Here is a 24238-nt window from a genome sequence, read left to right as displayed (position 1 = left end):
CCAGCTGAATGCAAAATCAAGAACCCCTGCTTTGACATGCCCTGGCTTGGGGGTTGTCATCCCTGGTCATCTCTGTTCTCGAAATAGCTGCAGCAGCAGTGAACTGTCTCTTTCGAGCACCTGCAGCGAGTACTCCAGTGGCTCCTCCTACACCTGGCATGAAGGGAAGAACCTCACAAAAAGGGTAAGACTTCCTTTCAAGGTGCTTTTGCATCAGGGTGAACCAGAAAAATAATCTTCTTCTGATAGGAAGGCAGAAGGGAGAAGAGAGGGAACAAGCAGAAGGAAACGACCATTCGCTGAGTACCTGTTCATTTACTCCTCATAAAAACTATATTATTCTACCAATTATATAGGGAGGGGGAACTTGCTCATAAGGTTACTTGCCAGAAGTCACACAGCAAGTGAGGGATGATAATTTGATCCCAAATGATTTGGACGTCATGGAAGGGAATTGGGAAGAGAAAGATATTTTCCTTCTGTGCATTGGTGGAGCCCACTGAGTTTACAGATTTCTGTTAATCTGGAACCCAGAGCCTTGGCCTAATGGAACTGGCCACACTTCAGACTAACTCAGACATTTCCCATTAGTTTTATGGAGATTCTCTATCACTATAATAGAGAGACTTGTTACTGTTCACTGCAAATGAGAGTCAGCGAGACCACTTGCCAAGCTATTCCTGACCGAGCATCCCATGAGAACTCAAAGAGAATGATTTTTGTTGTTGTTGTTTTGTTTTGTTTATTTCTTCTAGAGAATAGGGAGAGTGGTGAATTATCTCAATAAATGGCCAAAAGTTTTGGAAGTCTCATTCACTTAGTAGGAATTTACTGCTCAAAAATAGCATGTATTATATTGACCTCCTCTACTCAATTCTGTAGCCTCATAAAATACTGACTGACTATAAATTGGAAGGCAGGATAGTAGAGAGAGAAAATACCATGGTAGATGACAGGCATCATGGCTCAGCAAAGGCCGGCATGTTCCTATTTAAATGTGAGCCGTTCCTTTACCAGGTTTTTAATTAACCCCTACTGCTAGAATGTTTTCCATCTACAGAGTGGGCTCACACAACTGATCATTCCTGCGTGCTTTGAACAAACATTTTTGCAAAGTGGTGTAAGCCAAGTATTTGAAGTAGCTTTTTTGAAGTTTCCCAATGTTGAGGAAAAGCGGAGTACATGAGAACAGAAATCTCAAATCAGACCATTTGGAGGACCTGTTTCTATTATTCTCATGAATTTAGTTTATAACTTCAGAAGCATAGAAACCAGGAAAATTCCATAACTGCCAGAAAATATTGGTTAGTGGCTAGCTTTGTTATACTCTGGACAAGAACTCAGAAAAAAATTTCAAATTTGAATTTAGAGTTTATTTCCTTGGGCTCGGACTTCCAAAGTAAGGAGCCTGGTGCATTATCAAAATTGTTCCTTCTAAGGAGACGTTTGAAATTGTGAATAATGACTTCTAGGAGCCTGGCTCTTAACAGACCAGGAGAAGGGGCAGGGATGTCCTTTCTCTTTGTCTGTGACTATCACTGACTCTCAGAGCCTCTTGCTCTACTGTCTTCATTCTCACACCTCTTCTCTCTCTTTCAGAGCCTTTTTTCTTTTCTTTCTTCCTCTCTCTCTAACTCTCTCTCTCTCCTGAAATTCTTCTAATTTGAGCAATCCTTGATTTTTAGGGAAACCTCTTCCCTGAAAAAGGATCAATAAGGTTCTTAAGACACTTTATACACACAGTCAAGTGACCATCATCTGGAGATTTAATGGGGTCTGGATCAGAATGGTCAGAGTGCCAGCACAGCTGTCACATCTCACAGAGAAGGGTCCCAGTGGTCAGGGATCCTGCAAACTAGACCCAGTCTTGTAAAGATATTCTAAATTTATATTATTTAATAAACTTATATAGTTTTTACTATGTACCAGGTACTTCGTTAGTATTAACTTACATAATAAATTTATATAATATGAATTTGAATGTGAATACAATATTAACTTACATATTAATAAATACATGGCCAGTAGCTCCTTTGTAGTTCACAAGTATTTTTTTAGTACTGTTTTGTTTAGAAACAGAAAGGAAGCCCTCATGACATGCATCAGCCTGTCCTACGTGGAGCATCTGACTCTAATAAATGAGTAATTACCACACGCCGCACAGCTTTATTAGCACTTCATAAGAAGTAGCTCATCCAATGTTCAGGATAGCTTGTCAAATAGGTTCTCCAACCACTCCATTTTTGGATGAGGAAACCGAGATGCTGAGAAATTAAGGAACTAGCCCAAGATCTTATAGGTAGTAAGTGGCGGAGCTGGGCAGTTGGTTCTATAACCTTCTCTCTTAAACATTCGGCTATACCGGCCTTATTGAATCGGCCTAAAACTTGGAGTTGTTCCAATCGCTGGGATGTATTAATTTCCATTAAAACCAAGAATGTCCTTAAAAAAAAAAAAAAAAAAGTATAGAACTGTTGTCCAGCCAAGAAATAGAAAAGGACTCTGAACATTAAACCCGGGCCCCTACCTTAGCAGCTTCTTTCAACCAACTCTCCCCAAATCAATGCTCTTCCAGGTTTCCAGCAAAATGAAGCTGCCTGTGGGAAATGCAGGGTCCTCCCCACTGTCTCTCCATAGGGATTCATTCATGCTTTTTTTTTTTTTCAAGTTTCAAGATTATGCCACACTTTTTACAGGTTATTAAATACCATAACTTCCTATGGAAAACTGATTGAGGAATGCAGCTTGTCTCACCAGGCAGAGAGCCTGGGCCCTGGGAGGTCTGCATCCGCTGGCCCTGGGATGGATTAAACCACAGTGTGGGCAGGCTCTGGAGAGGCAGAAAAGAGGTGGGCGGGCAGAGTCTGAGTACATCTTCTATGGGCTGAACAAATTGGCCTTTCTCAAGCTCTTGCAGGGTCCTTTGGCCTGGCTTCTCTTCTTCATTGTGAATGTGACTATCGATATCATGGAAATTCTTAGAAATGCAAGCCGTAGCAGTCACTCACTGGTTGGTCTATAATACTCGGACTCACTAATGGGATTTCTTATGATTTCCAAAGGAGTTTTTAATAGCACAGAGGAAGAGGATGGAGAAGGAGAAGCATCACCAAATAGCATCTATCTACAGCAACTATGACCCTAAAGAATTTTCTAAAGAAAATGTATAATTTGAAAAAAAGGAAATATAACAAATAAAAAGACAAATAAACAACATATATTGTTGATAGCAAGAGTAATTTTTATGAAGATGTCTTAGATGTAAGCAAATGTGCACAGCTTACTAAAAAGCTGAGATTCCAATGTAAGTTTTTAATGTATTTTCAACCTCTGCATATGAGTACATGGTTAGTGTTCAGAGTTAGGGGACTGGGGGGCAGCTGCTGCATAGGTGCCAGTGGGAACTGCACTTTTAGTCAAGACAGAGTGCACATCTGAAACCACCAGGTTCATTAATTGAAATTCTTCACCATTAATTATATAGTGTTTTTTAAAAAGGCATTAGGTCTGTACCCACATCTCACCAATTTTCCTGAGTGCTGGTTCGTGATTAAACTACAAGTTCCATTCAAGAGACGTGTGGAGATAACCTATGATCTCTGTTATGACATTGACTAACATTGACAATTATAGAGGGGAGGACAGAGGCTAAGCTTGATCCCAATAGTATAACATCCAGATTATTTGTTCAGGCTCTAGAGCCAGACTCTCTGGGTTCAAATCCCCACATGGCCACTCTGGAACTGAGTCACGGAAAGAGCCCAGGAAACCAGAGTTCAAATCTTCATTCTAGCTCTTCCTTAGCTGTGTGATCTACATCCAGCAGGCCGATCTTGCTGAATCTCAGTTTTCTCCTGAGCAAATAGGATGATAATGGCTCCTTCATGGTGTTGTTCTAAAAATTAAATCAAAGCACTATGTAAGTGGCTGGTGCACAGCAGATGCTCAGCTAGTGTTAGTTCCTTCCTTCTATTCTTTTGTTTCTTATTAGCAATACTATGAAAAATATAAATGTCTGTGTAGAATGCAGTTCTTCCTATGTCATTTCTTAGTCACTTCTCCAAAACTAACCCTAGTTTTTGGAGAAGTATGAAGGACAAGAAATTAACCTTTTTTAGTAGGTGAATCATTACTATGGGTCCAATAGCAAATGCCCCACTGTTATATGTAAGGCTGTATTTCACAGATGTTCACTGCCTATCAAATAAAGTCACAAAGTCATATGACATTCTAACTATCAAATGTTAGAATGGAAGGGACCATAAAGACATGGACCAGCTTACTTTTCCATTTACCCTCTCAACCTCTCACATACACTGTACGGTTAGGCCATACTATCTTTGGTTATTCCCTAAGTATACTTTAAAACATACCTTCTCAATTTAGGTCTTCGTCATTCCATTTCTTCTACCTGGAAATATTTCCCCATCCTTTTAAACTAAGACAAACCTAGCCATCTTTCAAGGGCTAGGTGAGTTTAAAAAAACAAACCTTTCCTCACATGGCTGTCATGGTTTTTCCAAACAGACATATGGTCTCCTTTCTCTGAATTTCTGGAATACCTATGACATTTATACTTCTCACTGTACCCTTGACTTTCAGCTATTTGTGCCTAAGTCCTCTCCTCAGCTGGGATGCGTGTTCCTCGAGGACTCCTTATCCTCTGCTTCTTTATATTATACACTGCTTAGTTCAGGACCTGAAAAAGTAGAGATTTGCTGCATAAATAATTACTTCATTTGCATTAATTAATTAATGTATGCATTTATTATAAATATCAATCAACCACTAGAACAAATATTATTCCTGATATGTATTTTTCTTTCCTAGCAATCATCACAAAACTGGGATAAAAGGCTAAGTATTGATTCTTCGCTTCCAAGTGGCTTTGCTAGTCCTACAGATGAACTACCTCCAACTCGTATCAAGGAAAGCCACATTTTGGAAGGACTAAGAAAGCTACAGAAGCGAAAAGTGTTACTTGAACCCCCGTCAGTGATAACCAAATGGGGTTATAAAGATTGCATGAACTCAAATGAAGGAATATATTCTCCAGGAATTAAGAGTAGCAGCCTCAAGGAGTCTCCCCCCTGCAAACCAACGGACACAGGGAGCCCCTGCAAGGAGCCCCACAAGGCATTTGTTTATGACACAGATTCCCATGATGATGCCGACGAGAACCCTTCCTCCTTAGCGTTGATTCAAGCTGTTCCAAACCAGGCCTGCAGGCTACATGCTTGTAAATTGACCCACAGTGTTTCTGACAGTCTCTTTGGCTGGGAGCCGAATGGAAAACACTTTTCAGAAGGCACATCCTCAGTTTACTCCAGGGAAAGACCTGAAAAGCTGCGCAGTTGTGCCAGCAACTATCCCTTGGAGAGGAAGCTGTGCCCAAGTGTTCAGGCACCTCAGGTACAGAAAGAGAGGGGTCCACACAGTCAGAGCCACATGGCTCTCAATCTCCAGCTTTCAGACACTGATGACAATGAAACCCTCGATGAGTTGCATATAGATAGCAATGATGAGAAAAGCCCTTCAGACTTGTCACTGACTGCTGACACTGACAAGTCCACGGAGAATCTGGACGTCCTCATGGAATTTGGAAAATCTCAACTTGGTTCTCCTCATGAGGAGGAAAGACAAGCGTCCATCCACTTAGAGAGTAGGCCAAAGACATTCAGTTTCATTAAGCAGCAAAGGGTTGTCAAAAGGACTTCTTCAGAAGAATGTATTACTGTGATATTTGATGCAGGAGATGGCGAACCCATTGAATTCAGCTCTCACCAAGCAGGTGTTGTCACTGTTACCCAAAACGAAATTTCCATCAATCAGGCCCCGACCGGACCCAAGGCAGAACACACTGAACATTTACCTCAGGGAATCGCTCACTTACAGCCCAGAGCTGCTGCAAGAGACTATGCTTTCTTAAAGAGACCTGAAGAGGAAACCGAGAAAAACATTCCACAGGATGGTGCAGACAATGTTGCTGAGGCACCCACTGAATCTTTCAGCCCCAGGGCAGTAACACAAAGTACTCAGCAACAAAAACTGGCCAAACCGACCCATATTGTGTCATGCCAGAGTAATTCTAGGTCATCAGTGTCCATGGGTATCTATCAGAAGCAAGGTCTGACAAAAATCCCTGCCAGAGGCAAGGCTTCACCTCAGAAATCAAAAACAATGGAGCTTGAAACCTCCACAAGTGTCCCTTCATCCGGTCCAGTGACTCTTGAGAAATCACCAGCCTTAGCTCCTGGGAAACTCTCACGGTTCAGGAAGACTGAAGGCCCAGCTTACCTCTTTGACGTACAAGCAGATTCACACATTCCAAAACACCCCACCCAACTTCCTCACAGCTCCAAAATGTCCAGCAGGAGGGACTGGGTCCAGTGCCCCAAGAGTCAGATTCCAGCCTCACAGTTGCTGTCAAGGCCCCTCACCAAGCCTAGTGACGATGGAGAGCCCCTCACAAGGGACAAGCACTGTGACCCTGGGCCAGAGGCAGGGCTGAAATCACCTTCCCCTCCTCCCCCTCCAGGCAGATCAGTCTCCCTACTTATCAGGCCCAGTTATGACTATTTGCCACCACCTTCATCTGCCAAGCCCGAGACCAGGGTCCCCAATGAGACAGCAAGGACTGTTTTCAAATCCTCGCCTCTGAAAGGATCCTCCGCTCCTATTATTTCTTCTAATCAGACCATGACAGAAGTGCAGGGGAAAAAACCCGTGGCCTTCAAAAAGCCCATCTTCACTCACCCTCTGCCCTCCACAGAAACAGCGATTCAAACCAGATGCTCTGCTCGTACCCCCTCTAGCTCAGTTGTCATGATGGCCCCGGGGCCCCCAAAGGTCTCTCCAAAGAGAGGTGTCCCCAAAATACCACCTCACCAAACACTTGGGACCATACAAACAGACACAGCTTTACGGACTTCCAAGAATTGTCCTTCAACCCATGGACCACTGGAAATACCATCCTCCAAAACTGTAACTCCAGGAAGAAAAGGACAATTGAATGACAGTGTCTCCACATCACCCAAACCTTCTTTCTTAGGGGTAAAGGACTCACCATCATCTCAGGTTAACAGTCCCTCATCATCACCGTCCTCCAAAAGCCATAATGCCCCACAAGGTTGTCAAAATGCTCATGAGAAAGGTTTGAAAACTCGCCTCCCAGTTGGGCTCAAAGTTCTCATGAAGTCTCCCCAATTGCTCAGGAAAAGTTCCACTGTGCCAGGGAAACATGAAAAAGACAGTCTCAATGAAGCCTCTAAAAGTTCTGTGGCTGCAAGCAAGTCTAAGCCAGAACACGCCAGGAATCCGACAAGCTCTGAGACCACAGCGGCTGAAAGACATGTGACTCCGCTAGGTTCACAAGCACAAAACAGTTTGGCTGAAGGGTTTCCCCTGGAAGCAGCAACGCCAGAGTCATTGGAAAATTGCATCCCTGAGGCTGAGGGAAAAGATGGAATAGAAAACAGGTCTGTGAAAAGATCCCTTTCCTCCAACAAGCCACACCTGAAACCAGCACTGGGCATGAACGGAGCCAAAGCCCGAAGCCAGAGTTTCAGCACTCACTCAGGAGACAAGCCCCCCACACCCCCTGTGGAAGGGCCAGGCAAAGTCCGAACCCAGATTATTACCAACACTGCTGAGAGAGGCAATTCCCTCACCCGGCAGAGCTCTTCCACGGAAGGCTCTCCCAACAGGACCCCTTGTGCCCCCGTGCCTGACAGTCTCCCCAGTGCTGCGAGTCCTCTGGGGCATACTTCCTCCAGGCAGGGCTCACGGGGAAGCACAGGCAGCTTCAGCAGCCAGCATGGAAGCCCAAGCAAGATGCCTTCGAGGATCCCTCCAAACTCCGAAGGGATCCTCACCCTACCTAGACGTGAGGACCACGCCCAGGGAGGGGGCCCCAGTGTGGCTGCACCTGACGAACCAGGTGGCGACGACTGCGGATGCCCACCCACCCCAGTAGACTGCCCACCAGCCCTGCAGAGCCCAGGGAGGACACAGCGTCCAAGCAGTTTTGAAACAAGCAGGACCCCCAAGCTAGAAAATTCTGAAAGGTATCCACCAGATACTTCTACCACCAGGACTAATGCCGTGAGCCCAGAAGCCCTTATTTCACCTACAATTGAAGAAAAGGTCATGTTGTGCATTCAGGAAAATGTGGAAAAGGGTCAAGTGCAAACAAAGTCCACATCTGCAGAAACGAAGCCAAGGCCCGGGCCTTCTTTTGCCAGCTGGTTTGGTTTTCGGAGGAGTAGACTTCCTGCTCTTAGTAGCAGGAAAACGGAGGTCTCCAAGACCAAAGTGGAGAAAAAAGACACAAAGAGCTTGGGGTTTGGAAACAAGCAGCTAAAATCAGAGAGAAAAAAAGAGAAAAAGAAGCCCGAGCTACAGTGTGAGATAGAAAACGAGTTTAAAAGAGACACCGAGCTGGCAGATCATCCACACGGTGGTTTGCAAAGCAAAAATAATCTGAAAACACCACAAGACATTTATGACCAAATGAAGTTTGAACTGAGAAATAGACCCAGCCCTGTTACATGTTCAGCAAAAGATACCTTTCTGACAGAACTTTTGAACAGGTAACGCATGGGCAAAGAGGGTGGAGATGTCAAGGGGTCTCGTCCACCCGCAAAGGCAGGTGTTTGCTTCCTGAGCATTAAACACCAGCCAAGCATGTTTTTCATACAAGCAGAAATGCGTAGTAGCAGTCTTTTATACATTAGCCATAATTTAAACAATGAAATAAAAGTTAGCAATAAAATGATAATTTAGTCCATGTTACTTTGTTAACCAAACCAATGGTCTTTGAAATTAAAGAATGGTAAGTTTTATCAAGGTTGAAAGAAATTCAGCCTATACTAGGAACCATGAATATACCCACATGGCATGAAATGGAAGAAAATTAAATGGACATTTTAAAGTATGCCGATCTCATTGATTGTACCAAGCAAACGTATACTTAGAAACTTTCCAGAGGAAATTACATTTCTTGCTGATCTTAGGCCAGAAATGTATTTAACAATCATTTTTCAGTGATTTTTATCTTCCCCCCATCTTATGAGCAGTCATAAAAATAAAGTATTATATAGTCAAATCTAAATAGACACACTATTGGAATATCAGATAAAGATTTGATCAAGGCCAGTGAGAAACCCTCATCACCATAAGGGTTAAAGACAAAAAGATACATGGAGGTTACTTTAAACATTAAAGGATTGGGAAGTAGAGTGATTGAAGAAGAGCAATGTAATTTATCAGAGGAATCACTTTCTACCTGCAGAGTTGATAAGAGAGCAGCTCAACAGACAGAAAGTGGATCAAATAATGTTTCCTGCAGGAGCGTGTTAAAGGGCAGCTCCCAGGGCTCCTGTCTCACCGGCAGCTCCATCAGTGCTCAAGGAAACCACAAGAAAAACATCAAAACCAAAGCCGATGTGGAAATACCAAAAGGCTCCCTGGTAAGTGCTCCACCATCCCAGTGATAAACTGTGAGGTTTCGTGATGGGCTGGTTTGAGTTCTTTCTACCCTTTGCTGGTGAAAATATATGGGCCAGAGATTATGGAGGAAAGAGAAAGTTAAAGCAAAAGAGAAAAAAGAGAGAAAGCTCAGTGACAACTACAGCAGAGAGATGATGGGCAGATGGCGAATGGGCCCGGTTCCTTCTAATAACACTGCTTTCTTAGCTCTGTTCAGAATGATGGCGCAGGCAAATGCAGCTGCTGGTGTCATCTTCAAGTTATACCCTTGTGCTGCGAATCTATTTTGATGATTATTTCCATCACTTCAAGCAACACAAAAAAGGAATGAACATGATTAAAAAAATAAAAGTGCCACACTATTTAAGAAATGTTGACTATTTTGATGACTTGATTTAAGCATTTTTTTTCCTGAAAGTTGTATGTACCAATTCATCCTATCCAAACACAAGGTATTCTGACTAAGAAATCCTTTTTGGAACTTGATTCATTTAGTCTTTTTAGCATTTAGTCTTTTAATTGAGAGGTCTGGAACTTAAAAAAAAAAAAAATAGTAAAGGGACATTGTTACATTTCCTCAGGGCATGCTAGTTTCAAATAATATTTTTGTTGTAAAATTACCTTAAACTGCACTTACTCTCCTTACATTCTTCTTGTTCTTGCATTCATTGGTTCAATGATGTTTTGTTACTTTCTGTAAATTTTAAAGCACTTAAACCAAAAAATAAAATTCTCTTGCAGGATTATTGTATCCATACAAATTTATATTCTTATTAAAAAGATTGTAAAGTATAGTACATGCTACCATTTTATTAGGGAAAACTTGAAGTATGAAGTAATTATACATTTTTTTCCTAGAGTAGTTCAAAAATGGAAGAAGTTTGAGAAGTAATCACAATTGGCATTATTAGTTATTAATTATTAATTTAGTTACTTATTGATGTTTAAGATTCCTTAGATTTTCAGACATACTTTAATTTGAGACAAATGCACATTTAACATTCTTTTCAAATAGCTCTTGACTCTGAAGAGCTATAAGGCCATTTTTTTTCAAGCTCTGAAATCATATGCAGATTATGTTCTTGGCAAAAGTTTTTCTTATCCCCCCATTTTTACTCTTAGCTTCTATTGGTATCATCCCTTCTTTGAAAACATGGATGTGTCTCCTGCATTATAAGACCACAAATTATAAGCATATCTAAGGCTGCCCTTGTAGTGTCACTGAAAGGAAAGAGAAAGAATGAACATGTAGAAATGTGCAATATGCCAGAAATTCAATCCAAACGATCTAAAACTTTGATAGCCTGGCAGAGCCCCTTATCAGACACACTCAATTTAACTGTGCCCCATTTAATATAGTTCTGACAGCTGAGGGTATATCTTCACTGTACAGAAGTACCAAAAAAAAAAACCCAAAAGAAAACAAAAAGTCCCTCTGTTTGGCTTTTGCAATTTCATTTTTACTTTCTTATTGCTTCCTAATGCTAAAGTAATTTGCCATGCTTTTCCTCTCTCGTCTGCCATCTTTCACAGTGTAGTAATAAGTATCCTTTGGTTCTTCCAGAATATCTGCAAGAAAGTCTTATTATTTTCTGTGAAGTACAAAGATTCCCTAACCACCCCAAATATACATAATCAATAAGAATATGCTAATTTTTCTAGTTAGCTATAAGAGAAAATTAGTCATGCTTGGAAGCTTTTCCATACAGAGGAATATTATTAACCTTGATAATTGACCAGCTGGTCATTTTTTTTTTTAATGTAAAATGCAATGTTTTTTATTTTATCTCCATAATCATCAATGTAGATGGGCCTAAAATTACGAATTTCAGGAAGGACATTGCCGTAGTCTCCTTTGGGACTATACAAGAATAGCAGTGAAAACCTATTTCTTATGTTATCAGCCTATCAGGAAGGAGATTAGATGCAAAATAAGATGTATTCTAATACCACAGCACATCGATGTGAATACCCATGAACCTTTTAAAATTCAGAGTTTAAGGGAATTTTCCCCCACTTAGGCTCAAGGTAAATTTGCTATCTGCTTATTTTAAAGTTTGTTGCAAAAAATTCTTCTCATAGTAGTTATTTTGGATGGAAGCAGTAGCTGCACAGAATGCATTACATATCACACTTTTTTTCCTAAATAAAACCACAGTTCAAAAACCTTATAATACATCACCATCCTAAAACTATATTTAGTTGTGAGGGTCCTAAGGCATTATAATTATTTTAATCTACAATGATAATTGTAGGAGGATTATTTCCATACATACAACAAATTCATCTATGTAGCAGACCTCCATTTAGTTTGCTAGTAACTGCATATCCATTTTCAAGATTGCTAGATACATTCTAAAATATGTGTAAAACTCCCATTAATGTTTCGTTGAATTAAATCTTTTTCTCTTTCCAGAACCTTAATTACAGGCTTATGTCCCCATTTATGCCATCATTTACAGACCACTTAGCTCCAATTTTTGTGTAATTTAGACAAAGGCCATGTTACTTTGTACTTTTATTCAAATTATGTAAAATCATTATAAGAGGGAAAAGGCATCCCCAGGAAAGATTTCATCAGTATAAGTAAATAAGTCAGAAAGAAATGTACTCTGCTTGCTACATGTTGTCCTTCCTTCCTGTGGATTTAGATAATTTTCAGAAATGAGAAGTCCCAAAGGAAGAGAGCTCTGGGCTCCTATTTAACTATCATTGGACAAAATAAAAATCATTAATGAAATTAACGAGATCATATACCTTCATCATGCAGTGGAAAAAGATGGCCATTTTAATATGGGTATTCTAATTTAAATTATGAGTATTCTCTTCACCCAGTGTCACACAGTCTGAAAAAGAAAAAAAAAATCACATATGCTAATAAAAAAGCATCAAATTTTACCCCATTAAAATGGTACAGTGGTGATAAAATAGCATAAAATAGTACAATAATTACACAAATTATCATCTTATTAAGTTCTGTAAAGTGTTATAATTTCAACATCCTTAATTGAACAATTCTGTTCTAAATGCCATTTTGATGCTAATAAGAAGCATGCATATTTGCCCTCCTCCTGCAAAGTTTTCTAAATGATTAACTTTTCTAAAGGTAAGGCCCTCTGGGAGTTCTGCACCAAAGATCATTTCCTGTCTCACCTAGGTTCATTGTGTTCTTTTCCTTTTCAATGAGTTTTAACATCCAAATGTCCTTTTCTTGAGAAACAATTAGTATTAGGGTGATTCAGAGAAGAAATACATGCAGACTTTCAAATGAAGGGCATCCCTGAATATTGGGTTTAAGTCTGAAATTATGTATGTATACTGGTCAGTGGTAAATTATTTTCTCTCCTTCTCCTTCTGTGTCCTTTGTAAGCTCATTCCTCCTTGCCTTTTCTAATGGTAGGGGTTAACAGAAAGTAATGGGTACAGTGACATTTAATGATTACCTGTTAGAGACCAGTACTTGGTACAGTTCACAACTGTAACCTCAGAGCCCAAAAAGTGGACAAGAGCTGGAAATGCACCATTAGAAGATGCCCAAAATACTGACAACAAATTGAAACCCCAAATAGGCCGTGATTATTGCCTGTGAGTCACTTGCTACTTCTTACCAAACGGTATATTACCGACTGATTTGTATCTGTTCCTGATAGAGCAAAGGATGAGAAAATTCTAAATCTTTAGTCACCATCCTTTTCGGAGCCAGTCTTCTTGGTTTTGGACCACTCCCATCTTTGAAACACCTTGCCATGTGAAGATTATCCCATTTGTGTCTATCTTTGGCAAATTCTTGATCTTAAGTCAGCAGCCTCTTAACCCCAGGAAGCTTTCCACAACCTCTTACCAATTCTCAGCCGCCGTGTGCTCAAAAATAAAAATTAATGTTAATTTTGGCTTATGGAAAATATAATTAGCAAGGGGAATCTGCTGCCAACATGAAGTATGCCTCTCATTTCCATAGGCAAATGGATTTTTTAAAATTATTTGCCATTGTGCATTGAAATCTATTCATACAGATAATTAGAGCTGACAGGTGTGCCATCCTAAGATGCTCCCCTATTTTACATTCTTCTGCTGATTTTTCATCTGTCTCCTTCAAATTCAAAATTCCCCCTCATGGGTCATCTGTTCCTCATGGGGCATTAGCCTAGGAGAGCTGAAAGAACTACGATCTTATCTTCAAGCCCAATGCCACTGATAAATCCCCAGAGACCATATTTAGAATTCGCTGTTAAGCACATAACGCCCTAGAAAGGTTCTGATAAGGAGTTGACAGGTAGGACCGCATGATGGCTTTTGTTTTCTTTCTTAAATGTGATACTTGAAGAAAGATGAGGGTTGAGTCCTACAGAAAGGTTAGGGAACAAGTAGGGAAGTGAAGCAGGGCGGTTACACACACAGTGAAAGTTTTTGCTACTCTTAAATAAAAATATAGTTCATGTATACTTGGAATACTGCCTACCTATCTGCCAGACACTAAGAAAAATATAGTAATTCTTGAGAAGGTCTGGAAAGGATGACTATAACAATATAGCACACTCTGAAATTTTTAATTACAGTAATGAATAGGGATCAGGAGAGCCCACTCTAACACTGAAAACTTGTATGCCCTTGAACAGATCTCTAACCCCTCTCTGAGCTGCTTTTTTCTTATCTATAAAATGAGACTCTTAATTCTAATTGTTAGATTCTTTAGTTTAGAATTTCAAAGGCTGATGGAGATAATTCACCCACATTCCAGCAGGTAGGTTAGCAGGGCACCCCCTTAAGTTTAAAATCGGTCACTTTCGAAAAACCTAAAGGAAATACTATTTTACATAATAGGTGGAGGAAAATATGGAACATATTGCCATAAAAGCTGGTACAGGCTGATAATATAAATAGTTTTCCTTGATGTTTCATTAAATGAGGATAGAAGGTTTTTTGTTGGATCGTTAATGGAATGTAAGGTGTTTGGGGGAATCGCTTCCTCAGTGGGTCTTCTGGTAACCTTTTCACAAACCGATTACTGAGCTAGGTGAACCTGGGAATGCGGATCAGCAACACGTTAGCCTTGCTGATGCTCATAGCACTTTTCCTCTATGCCATTAATAAATGTGCACCACTAGTCTACGGCCATGCTACCCTAAACAAGCCCAATCCTGTCTGATTTCGGAAGCTAAGCAGGTTGGTCCTGGTTAGTACTTGGATGGGAGACCACCTAGGAAGACCAGGTGCTGTAGGCTTAAAAAACAAAAAAATAAGGGATTGTAAGCTGACAAGTTCCTTGCAATCTGTGAGGTCAACCAAGGGTTGCCTTGCCTAAAAAATAAATTATAAATAAATAAATAAATAAATGTGCACTACTAGAAAAAGAGCTTGTTGATGAAGTCTTTTTCCCTCATCCCCTAATCTTCCTCTGGAGATGCTGACAGGAGAGTGCCTGCAGAACAGAAGGCTGATGGGAAAGTAAGTGATGAAACATAGCCTCTGGATATTCGACCCTTAATAATCACTTCTTGTGAGGTTCAGGTAGCCATCTACATACTCTCTTGAGTTTTCCATCTTCTGACCATCACCATGTACAGATTACACACCATTTACATTCTAATATTAGAACCACAGTCATAAATAATTGGTCTTATTCCATTAAATATGAAAAATAGGAGGTAAAAAGTAAAAAGCTAAATCTAGCTCAAGGTCAGTATGCAACCATATGACTTTCTACTTTGTGAATATAAAATAAGGGTTTCATAGCATTCAACTTGATCCCTGTAGCAAATTTAACAACCTCTAATGTTTGCGCCTAAGTAGAACCCCCACTGCATTCATTACATAGTTCGCCTTATTATTATTGGCTGCCCTGGTGACTGGCTGTGATATATTTTTAAAAAGCTATTGAAGGTCATTCTTCTAAGGACCATAAGCTGTCTTGATAGTGAGGCCAAGTCTTCGTTGACATAGTCAAACAGAAATTTGAGAATAACAAAGTGCCTCCAAATAAACACAAATCTCAAGCCAGATTTGCTGTGTGCAAATCCCAGTTCCACCACTTATACAATTACTTATCTTGTCTGTTTCTCCAGGGTGCTTACCTCTAAAATGGAGCTAACAATAGTACCTACTTCCTAGCATTGTTGTGAGGATTATGAGAACATAGGTATGAAAGGCTTAGACAGCACCTGCTACACAGTATTTACATGTTTTATGTTTTTATCACTATTGACATCGCTGATGATATTATTACTGCTGGTGCTACTAGATTGGGAAGTAGCAGGCCTGGGCTTTACTTCTAGTACTGCCACTTACAATACATTTAAGGAAACTTGCTGGATCTCAAAATTATCGTTTGTAAAATACTATAATGTTATTAGATACTCTCTAGAGTTTCATTTGATTTTGTACTGTTCAGCTTCTGGATATTCCAGCTGAAATATAAGGGGAATGTTTTTGACCTGAAAATCTAGATAAATGTGTCACTGCTCTAGTTCGCTGAGCACGTATCATAGTCTCTTCATGTTTCATTATAGAAAGAACAAAAAAAGATCATTTTCTTGGAGAGTTATATTCTAGGAAAGGGTCAGGAAATCTGAATATATTTCTTTGTTCTTATTGAAATAACATGGTGGAAGTCACTGACTCTGGGAGAATTATATTTCCTTAGACTTTAAATTTTACTGACGGCTCTGAGTTACTGACTTTATTAGGTATTAAAAACCAAAGCTGTTATCTCCAAAATCTTATGTAGAATCAGGCGCCCTATAAATCCTCATTTCCAGACCTGGCGTTATATTTTGGAAAATATGCTCTTACAATTAAAACATGTAATTAAAACTTGTAATAAAGCCAAGAGATAGAGAGGGAAAAAGTGGATTGAAGAAAACATATTCATATATGTATACAAACACACGTGTTATAGAATGTACCATTATTCTGAGCATGGCAAAAGATGTATTTAATATAATAAATAAGAACTTACAGTAATTTTTTTGTTGCTGCAGGTAAAAGAGACAAATGAAAACCTGCAAGAGGATGAAGAAGATACAGTTGTGGATTCTGCATTTCAGAGCCACATCATAGGTAAGAATTCATGTCTTGATACATCTTGAGCTGAGATATTTCCTTCATGTGACCTTCTTTCAAACACAGTATCTTCTGAAGACCACATCTTATGTCTCCCACTATCAGGGCTGTGTCTTATCTTCTCATACGTGATTCCCTCTATCTTCTTAAATGTTGGAAGCTACCATAAAATAAGTGAGTCAGAGCAGAACCAATGGAGAAAACATAGGTGCTTGCAAAGGAATGCAATGCAAACTGATGAGGAGTACTTATCAGTATAAAATGAAAATACTGGGCGTAAGTTATCTCTTGAGGAGAAAATCGAATGAATCGATCCAGTTTCTATAGCAATTATCTCAAGAAGCATCCTGTGTAACTACTATTTGTTAGAAATGTGGGTGGAGTGGTGGCTTTTTAAATTAAATATTTTTTTTTTTACACAAAGAACCAAAGAGATTAAGTACATACAGCTTGCCAAAAACCTTCAACTCATTTTCTTTATTATTTCAGTTAGAACTTTGATTATAGATACCCCTGTCTCTGAAATAAGTTTGGCTTGTCTGCTATTTCTTAAAATTGTGCATAACCCTAGATTGAAGAAACTCAGGTTCCCAACCAAAGGGCTTTATTGACCTGTTTTCAACAGCGAGGAGATAACTGGTGATGGAGTAGCTGTCTGTGACTGTGATCTTTGTCAGGAGATAGAAGAGGTGATAACTTTAACAGCTGTGGGCCACCTTGGACACTTGCAGAAGTTGTTTCTCGGGCTCTAAAAATGGCTATGAATGGAAGCATGCTGATTATGTAGCTGTACGTAAGACACCAAGGCATGATGGAATCATTTCTTTAAATCATACTTGGGTGTAGTAGAGTGTATTGAACTCCAGGTTCTAGGACATGACAGCCCCCACAGATTTCTGGTTTCTGGTTTAGTCAGTATCCACAGCTCTTGGTTGGACACTTTCACTGGAAGACCATTAGCTACCAACTCTCAGTATCTCACTGCTCTTAACACCACATCAGTACACTTTGCAGCAGATTTTCTAGCATACCCAGCAGTCTTCTAAAAAACTATAATTTACAGTTTATCTCAGAGAATTATCGTGCCCCCACAGCTTAACGAGACTGGCACACCGTTATTAGTCTTTTCATTTGTAATTGGGAATACAAAAGTCTTGACAAACAGCTGAATGAGTGTAGTCTGAATAAGATTATTATTCCAAAAAGACATCCTTTATTATAGTTGTCAATGCAAAATGCTTAAATTGGTATCAGTTCTGCATAGTTAGCTAAATGCAAGTTAAATATTGTTTAACAGCCTTCAAACATGACACTGTGTAAAGCCCCCACTGAGTCATCATTTTTCCATAATGAGGTGTTCTTGGGCCTGTAAGATAATATATATTAACTTAGAGGCTGAGTTTTCTTCAAGAGAACTACAGTAATCTAAGTGTTTTTAATAGACCGGCAATTCTTTAGATCTGCGTTGTTCGACATGGTAGTTAGTAGCTACATGTGACCATTTTACTTTCAATTTAAATTAATTAAAACCAAATAAAATTAAAATTTCATTTCTTTTATTGCACTAGCCACATTTTAGAGTTCAATGGTCACATATTCTGTATCATCTGTATGAACAGTTCTATCATCACACAAATTCTTTTGGAAAGTGCTGCATTAGATTACTCTCATGAAAGTAAATTTCTACCATTTTTATGACAGAGAACTAACTCGGTCTTCAAATAGTTGTAGACTAACCCCCTCAAACTGTTGGAGAACTATATGAATAAGCTGCTGTTGGCTGCAGGTGACAGCAACAACAAAACTGGCCATTACTAAAGCAATAAAGTTATTTAATCATCTTATATAATTAATAGTCTGGAGGAAGGCAACATGAAAGATGTGTAGCCACTTCGCAGTGTTATCAAAAGCCCTGGCTTTTTTTTTTTTTTTTTTTTTTTTATTTTTTGTCTTCAAGTTCGTTTTCAAGTTGATTCCTGCTACTCCAGGCATTCTATCCACATTCAAGGCTCCAAGAATAAGGAAGAGTAAAAAATCCTTAAGTGCCTCCCCTAACCTCCCACAGCCTTCAGCTTATAGGTCATTGGTGAAAAATGGATCACAAGGGCAGTCCTTGTTGCTAAGGATGAGGAGAAAGTAAGTATACTGATTTCTAGCCTCTATTGCATGAGGCGATAGGAGGAATGGTGTTGAGAATGTTTCCTGTATTAACCAAGCAATAGGATCACAATAGATCTTTTAAAAAGTTCATCCATTTCAAGACTGAATGAGACTCAACCAGTCAAGTAGTTACTTATCTTTATTCCACAAGAAGGACTGAGAGTATACTTTTAGCACCCTGACAAACCCTAATGTTCTTCATTTTGTCTAGACTATGTTGTCACATATCCTCACAATATTCTATAACCATAGAATATTTCCAATCACAACTGAGCAAATTTAAATATGTTCTTCTAACCAAAGATCAGCTAATGTCTTTGACAAAGAACGTCAGAAAATTTGTGAATCTAAATGGTCACATTGTTGTGGTTTAAGGATAATCATGTTGTTTTACTCAAAAATGTATTAATTGATTGTAAGAAAAGATATTGTTAATTCAATCTGCTATATATTGAAATTCAAGATTCATGAATTAAGTACAAATAATACAGACCGTTTTCTTTTAATTGCCCAAATAAATGTCAGAATTTCATGTTAATATGCAAATGACTAGCCTGGTCTGATAGAAGTATTAACAAATGATCACAACTACCATATTTCTAATTGTTCTTTCCTGTTAATTAACTCTTATAAAAGATTCACCTTATATAGTATACTAATTATCAATAGGACTAAATGATCAATAAGAATTCAAATAACATCATCTCATACTAAAAATACCAGCCAGTGATAGCATCAAAAATAATCCCTTAACTGAAGGTAGAGGATTTGGAAATTCCTGTAAAAAGGAGAAAATGTCTTTTGAGGAATTTATGGAAAAAGCCAAGCAGAACTGAGTGATATACAAGAAAACAAGGGTGCACAGTAGCCTTGTGAAGTGAAGGACACCTCTTATTTTTTCTAAACCTAAAAAAGTTGCAAAGAACAATCTGTCCAATAGCACAGTAGGCAAATATCCCAGTGTCCCATGGCTGACTGAGATCTGTTTACCATCCCCCACTGGCTGGCTAGAAGTTCCTGCTTTCTTCTAAAGGAACCTCTGGCTCCTACCGCCAGAGGATAGCATAACAGGGAACATTGTCTGGCCCCGAAGTTCTAGCTTTCTTTGGCTAGTTTTGTGAAGTTGTCTTGGTGCTCTCCCCCGCCCCACACCTCCGGAACCTCCTCTGGTATCCTCTTTTCCTCCTCAGTGGCCTTTAGCCAGGAGCTAATGTGTTATGCTGGAAGATAATAGGTACTCAATAAGTACCCAGCTTTGACTTACTTAACAGACCATACACAAGTTTGTTTCCATTTTCCCAGGACGTTCCATTTCCTTATCCTGTGTCTTTTAGGCTTTAGGTAGCTAATCTGGTAAACTAACTCATGTCAGTGGAGTCATGGATTAATCAGGTACCTTTTCATGTCACATATTTACATTATAACAATGATTAAAGAAAAGTTTTACCTCTGGTTAAGAGGAGCTCTTGACATCTAAAGTTTCAGGCATTCAGATCACTGGTTTGAGCAAATTTTAGGGCAAGGAAGAAAGGACAGGAATCAACCCTACTTTAGACAATGAACAGCACAAGAAGCACTATCAGGAGGAAAAGTTACTTGTCACTTTGGAGAAATGGCCTCCCCGAAGGCTAAGAAGTGAGACAAAGCCATGCTGAGCCAAATAAAGAAGACTTGGATCACCAGGGACAATGGCCATTTTACCTCTATAACACATAGACCTTGTTCTTATAAACTTGTTCTTGTAGACTGCACAGTTTGGTAGAGATAGAAGGAATCAAAGAGCCATGTAATAGATAGCTATTACTCTCAAGGAATCTGTACACTAGATTCCGATGAAGGTCAGCAAATCCAGCAGAAGAGAGAAGGCCTGGACTAATATCGAATATGTGTGGCTGTAGTTCTTCAGGAGAAAAGGGGTCTCACAGACTCTTGAATCAAGTACCTCAGTTACATGAAGGACAAGAACCAGGACCTAGATGCTTATCTCATCTGAATAGAAGAACTCTGCAACTTAATTTATTGTGTTCAAGCCCTAATACTACTGTTGTGTCCAGAATAACCAGACCCAACTTGAGTGCTCTTAACCAGGAGACAGTTTATTAGCCGGCGGCTGTCCTTGCAAAGGAGCAGCCACGAAATGCCAAGATACAAGGTTTTTAAGCCCCAAATCCCATTCCTCATTCTGTCTTAAACACAAAGGTCCATCTTTCTCCTATTCACTACCTGTCAACTCAACCCACTGGCCAGGTGTGCAAGCGGGAAGTACAGAAGCAGAAAGCTTGTGTTAGAATGTTATGTTCCTATGGGTGATTGCCTATGTTCCCATGGACAATAGTCGGTGTTCCCATGGGCGATGGCCAAATAGTAATTTTCAGCTTATATACAATTGATTATTTTTCATGCCACGCAAGCAAGCAGGGTTACATAGGCTAAAATTGGCAGTTAGCGTATGAGCTCATTGTTACAAGTTTCATGATTAACAGAATGTGGTTAGGGGTTCCAGAAACTAGGCCTAAGTTATAGACTTCCTTTGTCCAGTTTCAGGTTTTAATTATTCTTTAACCCTTTCACATTTCAGCAGGCCATTACACTACATGATCATTAATTGTTATTCATATATGGATTATATAGTTTGGATTATCCAGACTACAATTGCTTTTATATCCAAGACTGGATTCCCTGTTAGTACCAGTAGCATTAAGATTGATATTTATATTAAAAATGGGAGTGAAAGAAATTCCAAAGTTCAGTGGTTTAAATAAGAATAGAAATTTCTTGCTGTCACACATGACAGTCCAGAGGGAGGTGGTCCAGGCCGATAGGACAATGTCAGGCTCCTTTTATCTTTTCCCTCTGCCTCACATGCTTTCAATTCTCAAGGTCACTTATGTTACAAAATGGCTATTGAGAAACTTTCCTTTACATCCACTTTTCAACCAGCAGAAAGGAAGAAAGGATGAGAAAAGATGTGGTCTACCGCTTTAAGAACACTTCCAGGAAGTTGACCCATCCCTTCTGCTAACAGCCCATTGGCCAGTACTTAGTCACACTGGATGAAAAACATTAGGCCATATTTCTAGCATATGGAAGTTCTCTTAACTCTGGAAGAAAGGGAGAATAGATATTAGTAAACATGTAGCAATCTCAGTCTGCTACCCACCCCCTGCCAAAGTTATCCCCCTGGTAAGAACATAGATTTTTATTGTCATTTATGAAAGCCATAGGAAAAATTCTTAGAGAGTTATTGGAGAAGATATAATTAATTTTAATGATTTATGCTTAGTTTTTGTTTTGCATAATCTGAACTAGCACTCACTGTTCTCTATTTATAGTTAATCTCGAGTAACTTTTTGAGAAAACGTACTGAACTTGACTTAGTTTGCCACCACTATATTTATGAATAAATGCATAATTGATCACCCACAAAGTACATAGAGGTTCAAATAAATCTGTGGAATATAGTGCATCTAGAATTTTTCTTTCTCTAAAATTAAAACAAATAGGACAGCAGGGCTTCCAGTACTGTAGCTGCCAATCAACTAAAGTCCCCGATAATTAGCTGTCTTATTTGAAGAATATTACTAATTTTCCCTACTGTGAACATTTGAAAAAAGTTTAAAAATTCAACATAGCAGGATTGACATTTATATTAAAAATGAAATTATAGCATATCTCACAAAGTTGACCAGACTTTTACAACTTTTTGAGTAGAAGGTTATTTGAGTCAAATGTCACATTTTGGATAGTGTGCAGACATATTTAGCCTTAATTGTAGGAAGAGTGAGCTATTAATGATCAAAATAAAAGTGAGTAGAAAGTACAAATGTTCTCAATAACAACTCGGATGGATAATGTTCTGATGACGACTAACAGACTAGTGCCAAACTGAAAACTACTTAGATAATAATGGCTATCGATGAGGAATAGGGTAGAGTGGTTTTACATAATTTGGATCTCATATAAATACTTCTCAGGATGATGATTACTACATTTCCCAACATACAAAGTGACATCTAAGAAGTAAAATAGAGTAATAGCTTGGGCAAGGAAATTTCCACCATGGCTGCACTGAGTTCACCCACTTAAGACAGCAAGTGACAAACTCCAAAAGGAGAGTTTTGCATGGTGGCAGCCTGAAATGTAAACTCTGCCTGTCACAAAGATAGACCCATGGAAACAGGATGACATGCTTTCTTCTGACCAAGGACTGAAAATAGTTATGTTAATTCATCTCCATTGAGTATCTGCTCTGTACTAATTCCTATGCTTGGAACATTCTGCATCATTCTCCTTGTTTCTCATTTCTTTGTGGCCGATTCTCTGTTTTCGCCATCTATCGATTTGCTCCTTATGAAGGCTTTCCTCTATCAGAGATAGTCTTGAGATAAGTCTTTAGTGGAGATTTCTATTTTTTTGAGCATATTGAATCCTAGTGTATGACTTCCCTCCTCAGATTTTTCACTAGAAGAATAGAGAATTATAAATTTACAGAATTAAAAGTATGGCTTTTTTACTCCTATTAAATATTTGCACCTACAGATTGTCCCAGGGAGCTAAATTCTATTTAGTTCAACAAACCTACATAGAGCATCTTCAAAAAGCCATGCCCTGTGTTAGATGATAGGGATACAGAGATGAATAAGACACAGTACCTGCACTTTATGAACTCCATCTCGTAGGGAGACAGAGAAGCAAACAGATAATTCTGGTACAATGTGATCACAGATGAGATAGAGGTGTGCTCTGCATACATATGAGTGCACAGAGCAAGGTGTGGAGCCAAGCTTTAGTGAAGCCAGAAATGTTAGTTTTCCTCTGTAAGGAAAAGACAAGAATTAAAGAATAAAATATTGACTTTTAAGAACATTTACCATTTATATCAATGGTTTCCAAACTTCGCTGTATATCAGAATGACCGGGGAATCTTCTAAAAATGTATAACAATGAAGTCACAAGGTCTAGGGATGGGAACCAGTCATCTGCATTTTTATAAAGATCCTCAGGTGATTCTAATGTGGGGCAAAGTTTGGGAACCACTGTCCTAAGGGGTAGGATTCACAAGCAAAGGGGAAAGAGATGTCTTTCAACTCAAAGGAAACAGCATGAGCAAAAGCCTGAAGATAAGAATGTGGCACACTGTAGGGAGGCGAATCAGTGAGAGACTAGCTCAGCGAGGGTAGATTTTGAGGATGAAGTACAGATAGAGCTGGATTTGTAGAATGGAACCAGATTATATAAACCTTAAAAGCCAAGCTTAGATGTTTGAACTTTTTCCTACAGATAATAAATAGACTGTGGAGATTTTTAAAAGAAGACCAACATGATAAGAACTAGCCATCCAAACACTATGTTGCTCACGGTCAGACTTTTAAAGTAAAACACATTTTCATTTTCTGTCCCAATAGCCTTGGACCAACAAAACACACTGTCATCATGTTTCCTCATCAGTGGTTTGCTTCAACTGAGACCTGTATTTATGTAAAAGGATGGACAGCCAGGAATATTTAAGGGTACCAAAGGGCTCCCTGCC

General features: G+C 39.2%; 1 protein-coding gene and 1 pseudogene across 1 annotated transcript in view; both read left to right on the top strand.

Annotated features, from left to right (window-relative positions):
- NCKAP5 (NCK associated protein 5) overlaps positions 1–24238 on the top strand; it is a 570133-nt gene that overhangs the window by 451699 nt on the left and 94196 nt on the right. The window contains exons 11-14 of the mRNA XM_025039578.1: positions 5–184; positions 4831–8591; positions 9293–9470; positions 16467–16545. Coding sequence (XP_024895346.1) covers positions 5–184; positions 4831–8591; positions 9293–9470; positions 16467–16545 — 4198 coding nt within the window. The remainder of the gene's footprint in view (positions 1–4; positions 185–4830; positions 8592–9292; positions 9471–16466; positions 16546–24238) is intronic.
- On the top strand, positions 14594–14711 carry LOC112470783 (annotated as a pseudogene).

Source organism: Pteropus alecto, unplaced genomic scaffold (assembly GCF_000325575.1).
Source record: "Pteropus alecto unplaced genomic scaffold, ASM32557v1 scaffold3, whole genome shotgun sequence".
NCBI classification, from domain to species: Eukaryota; Metazoa; Chordata; class Mammalia; order Chiroptera; family Pteropodidae; genus Pteropus; species Pteropus alecto.
This window is presented reverse-complemented; position numbering and strand designations above follow the sequence as displayed.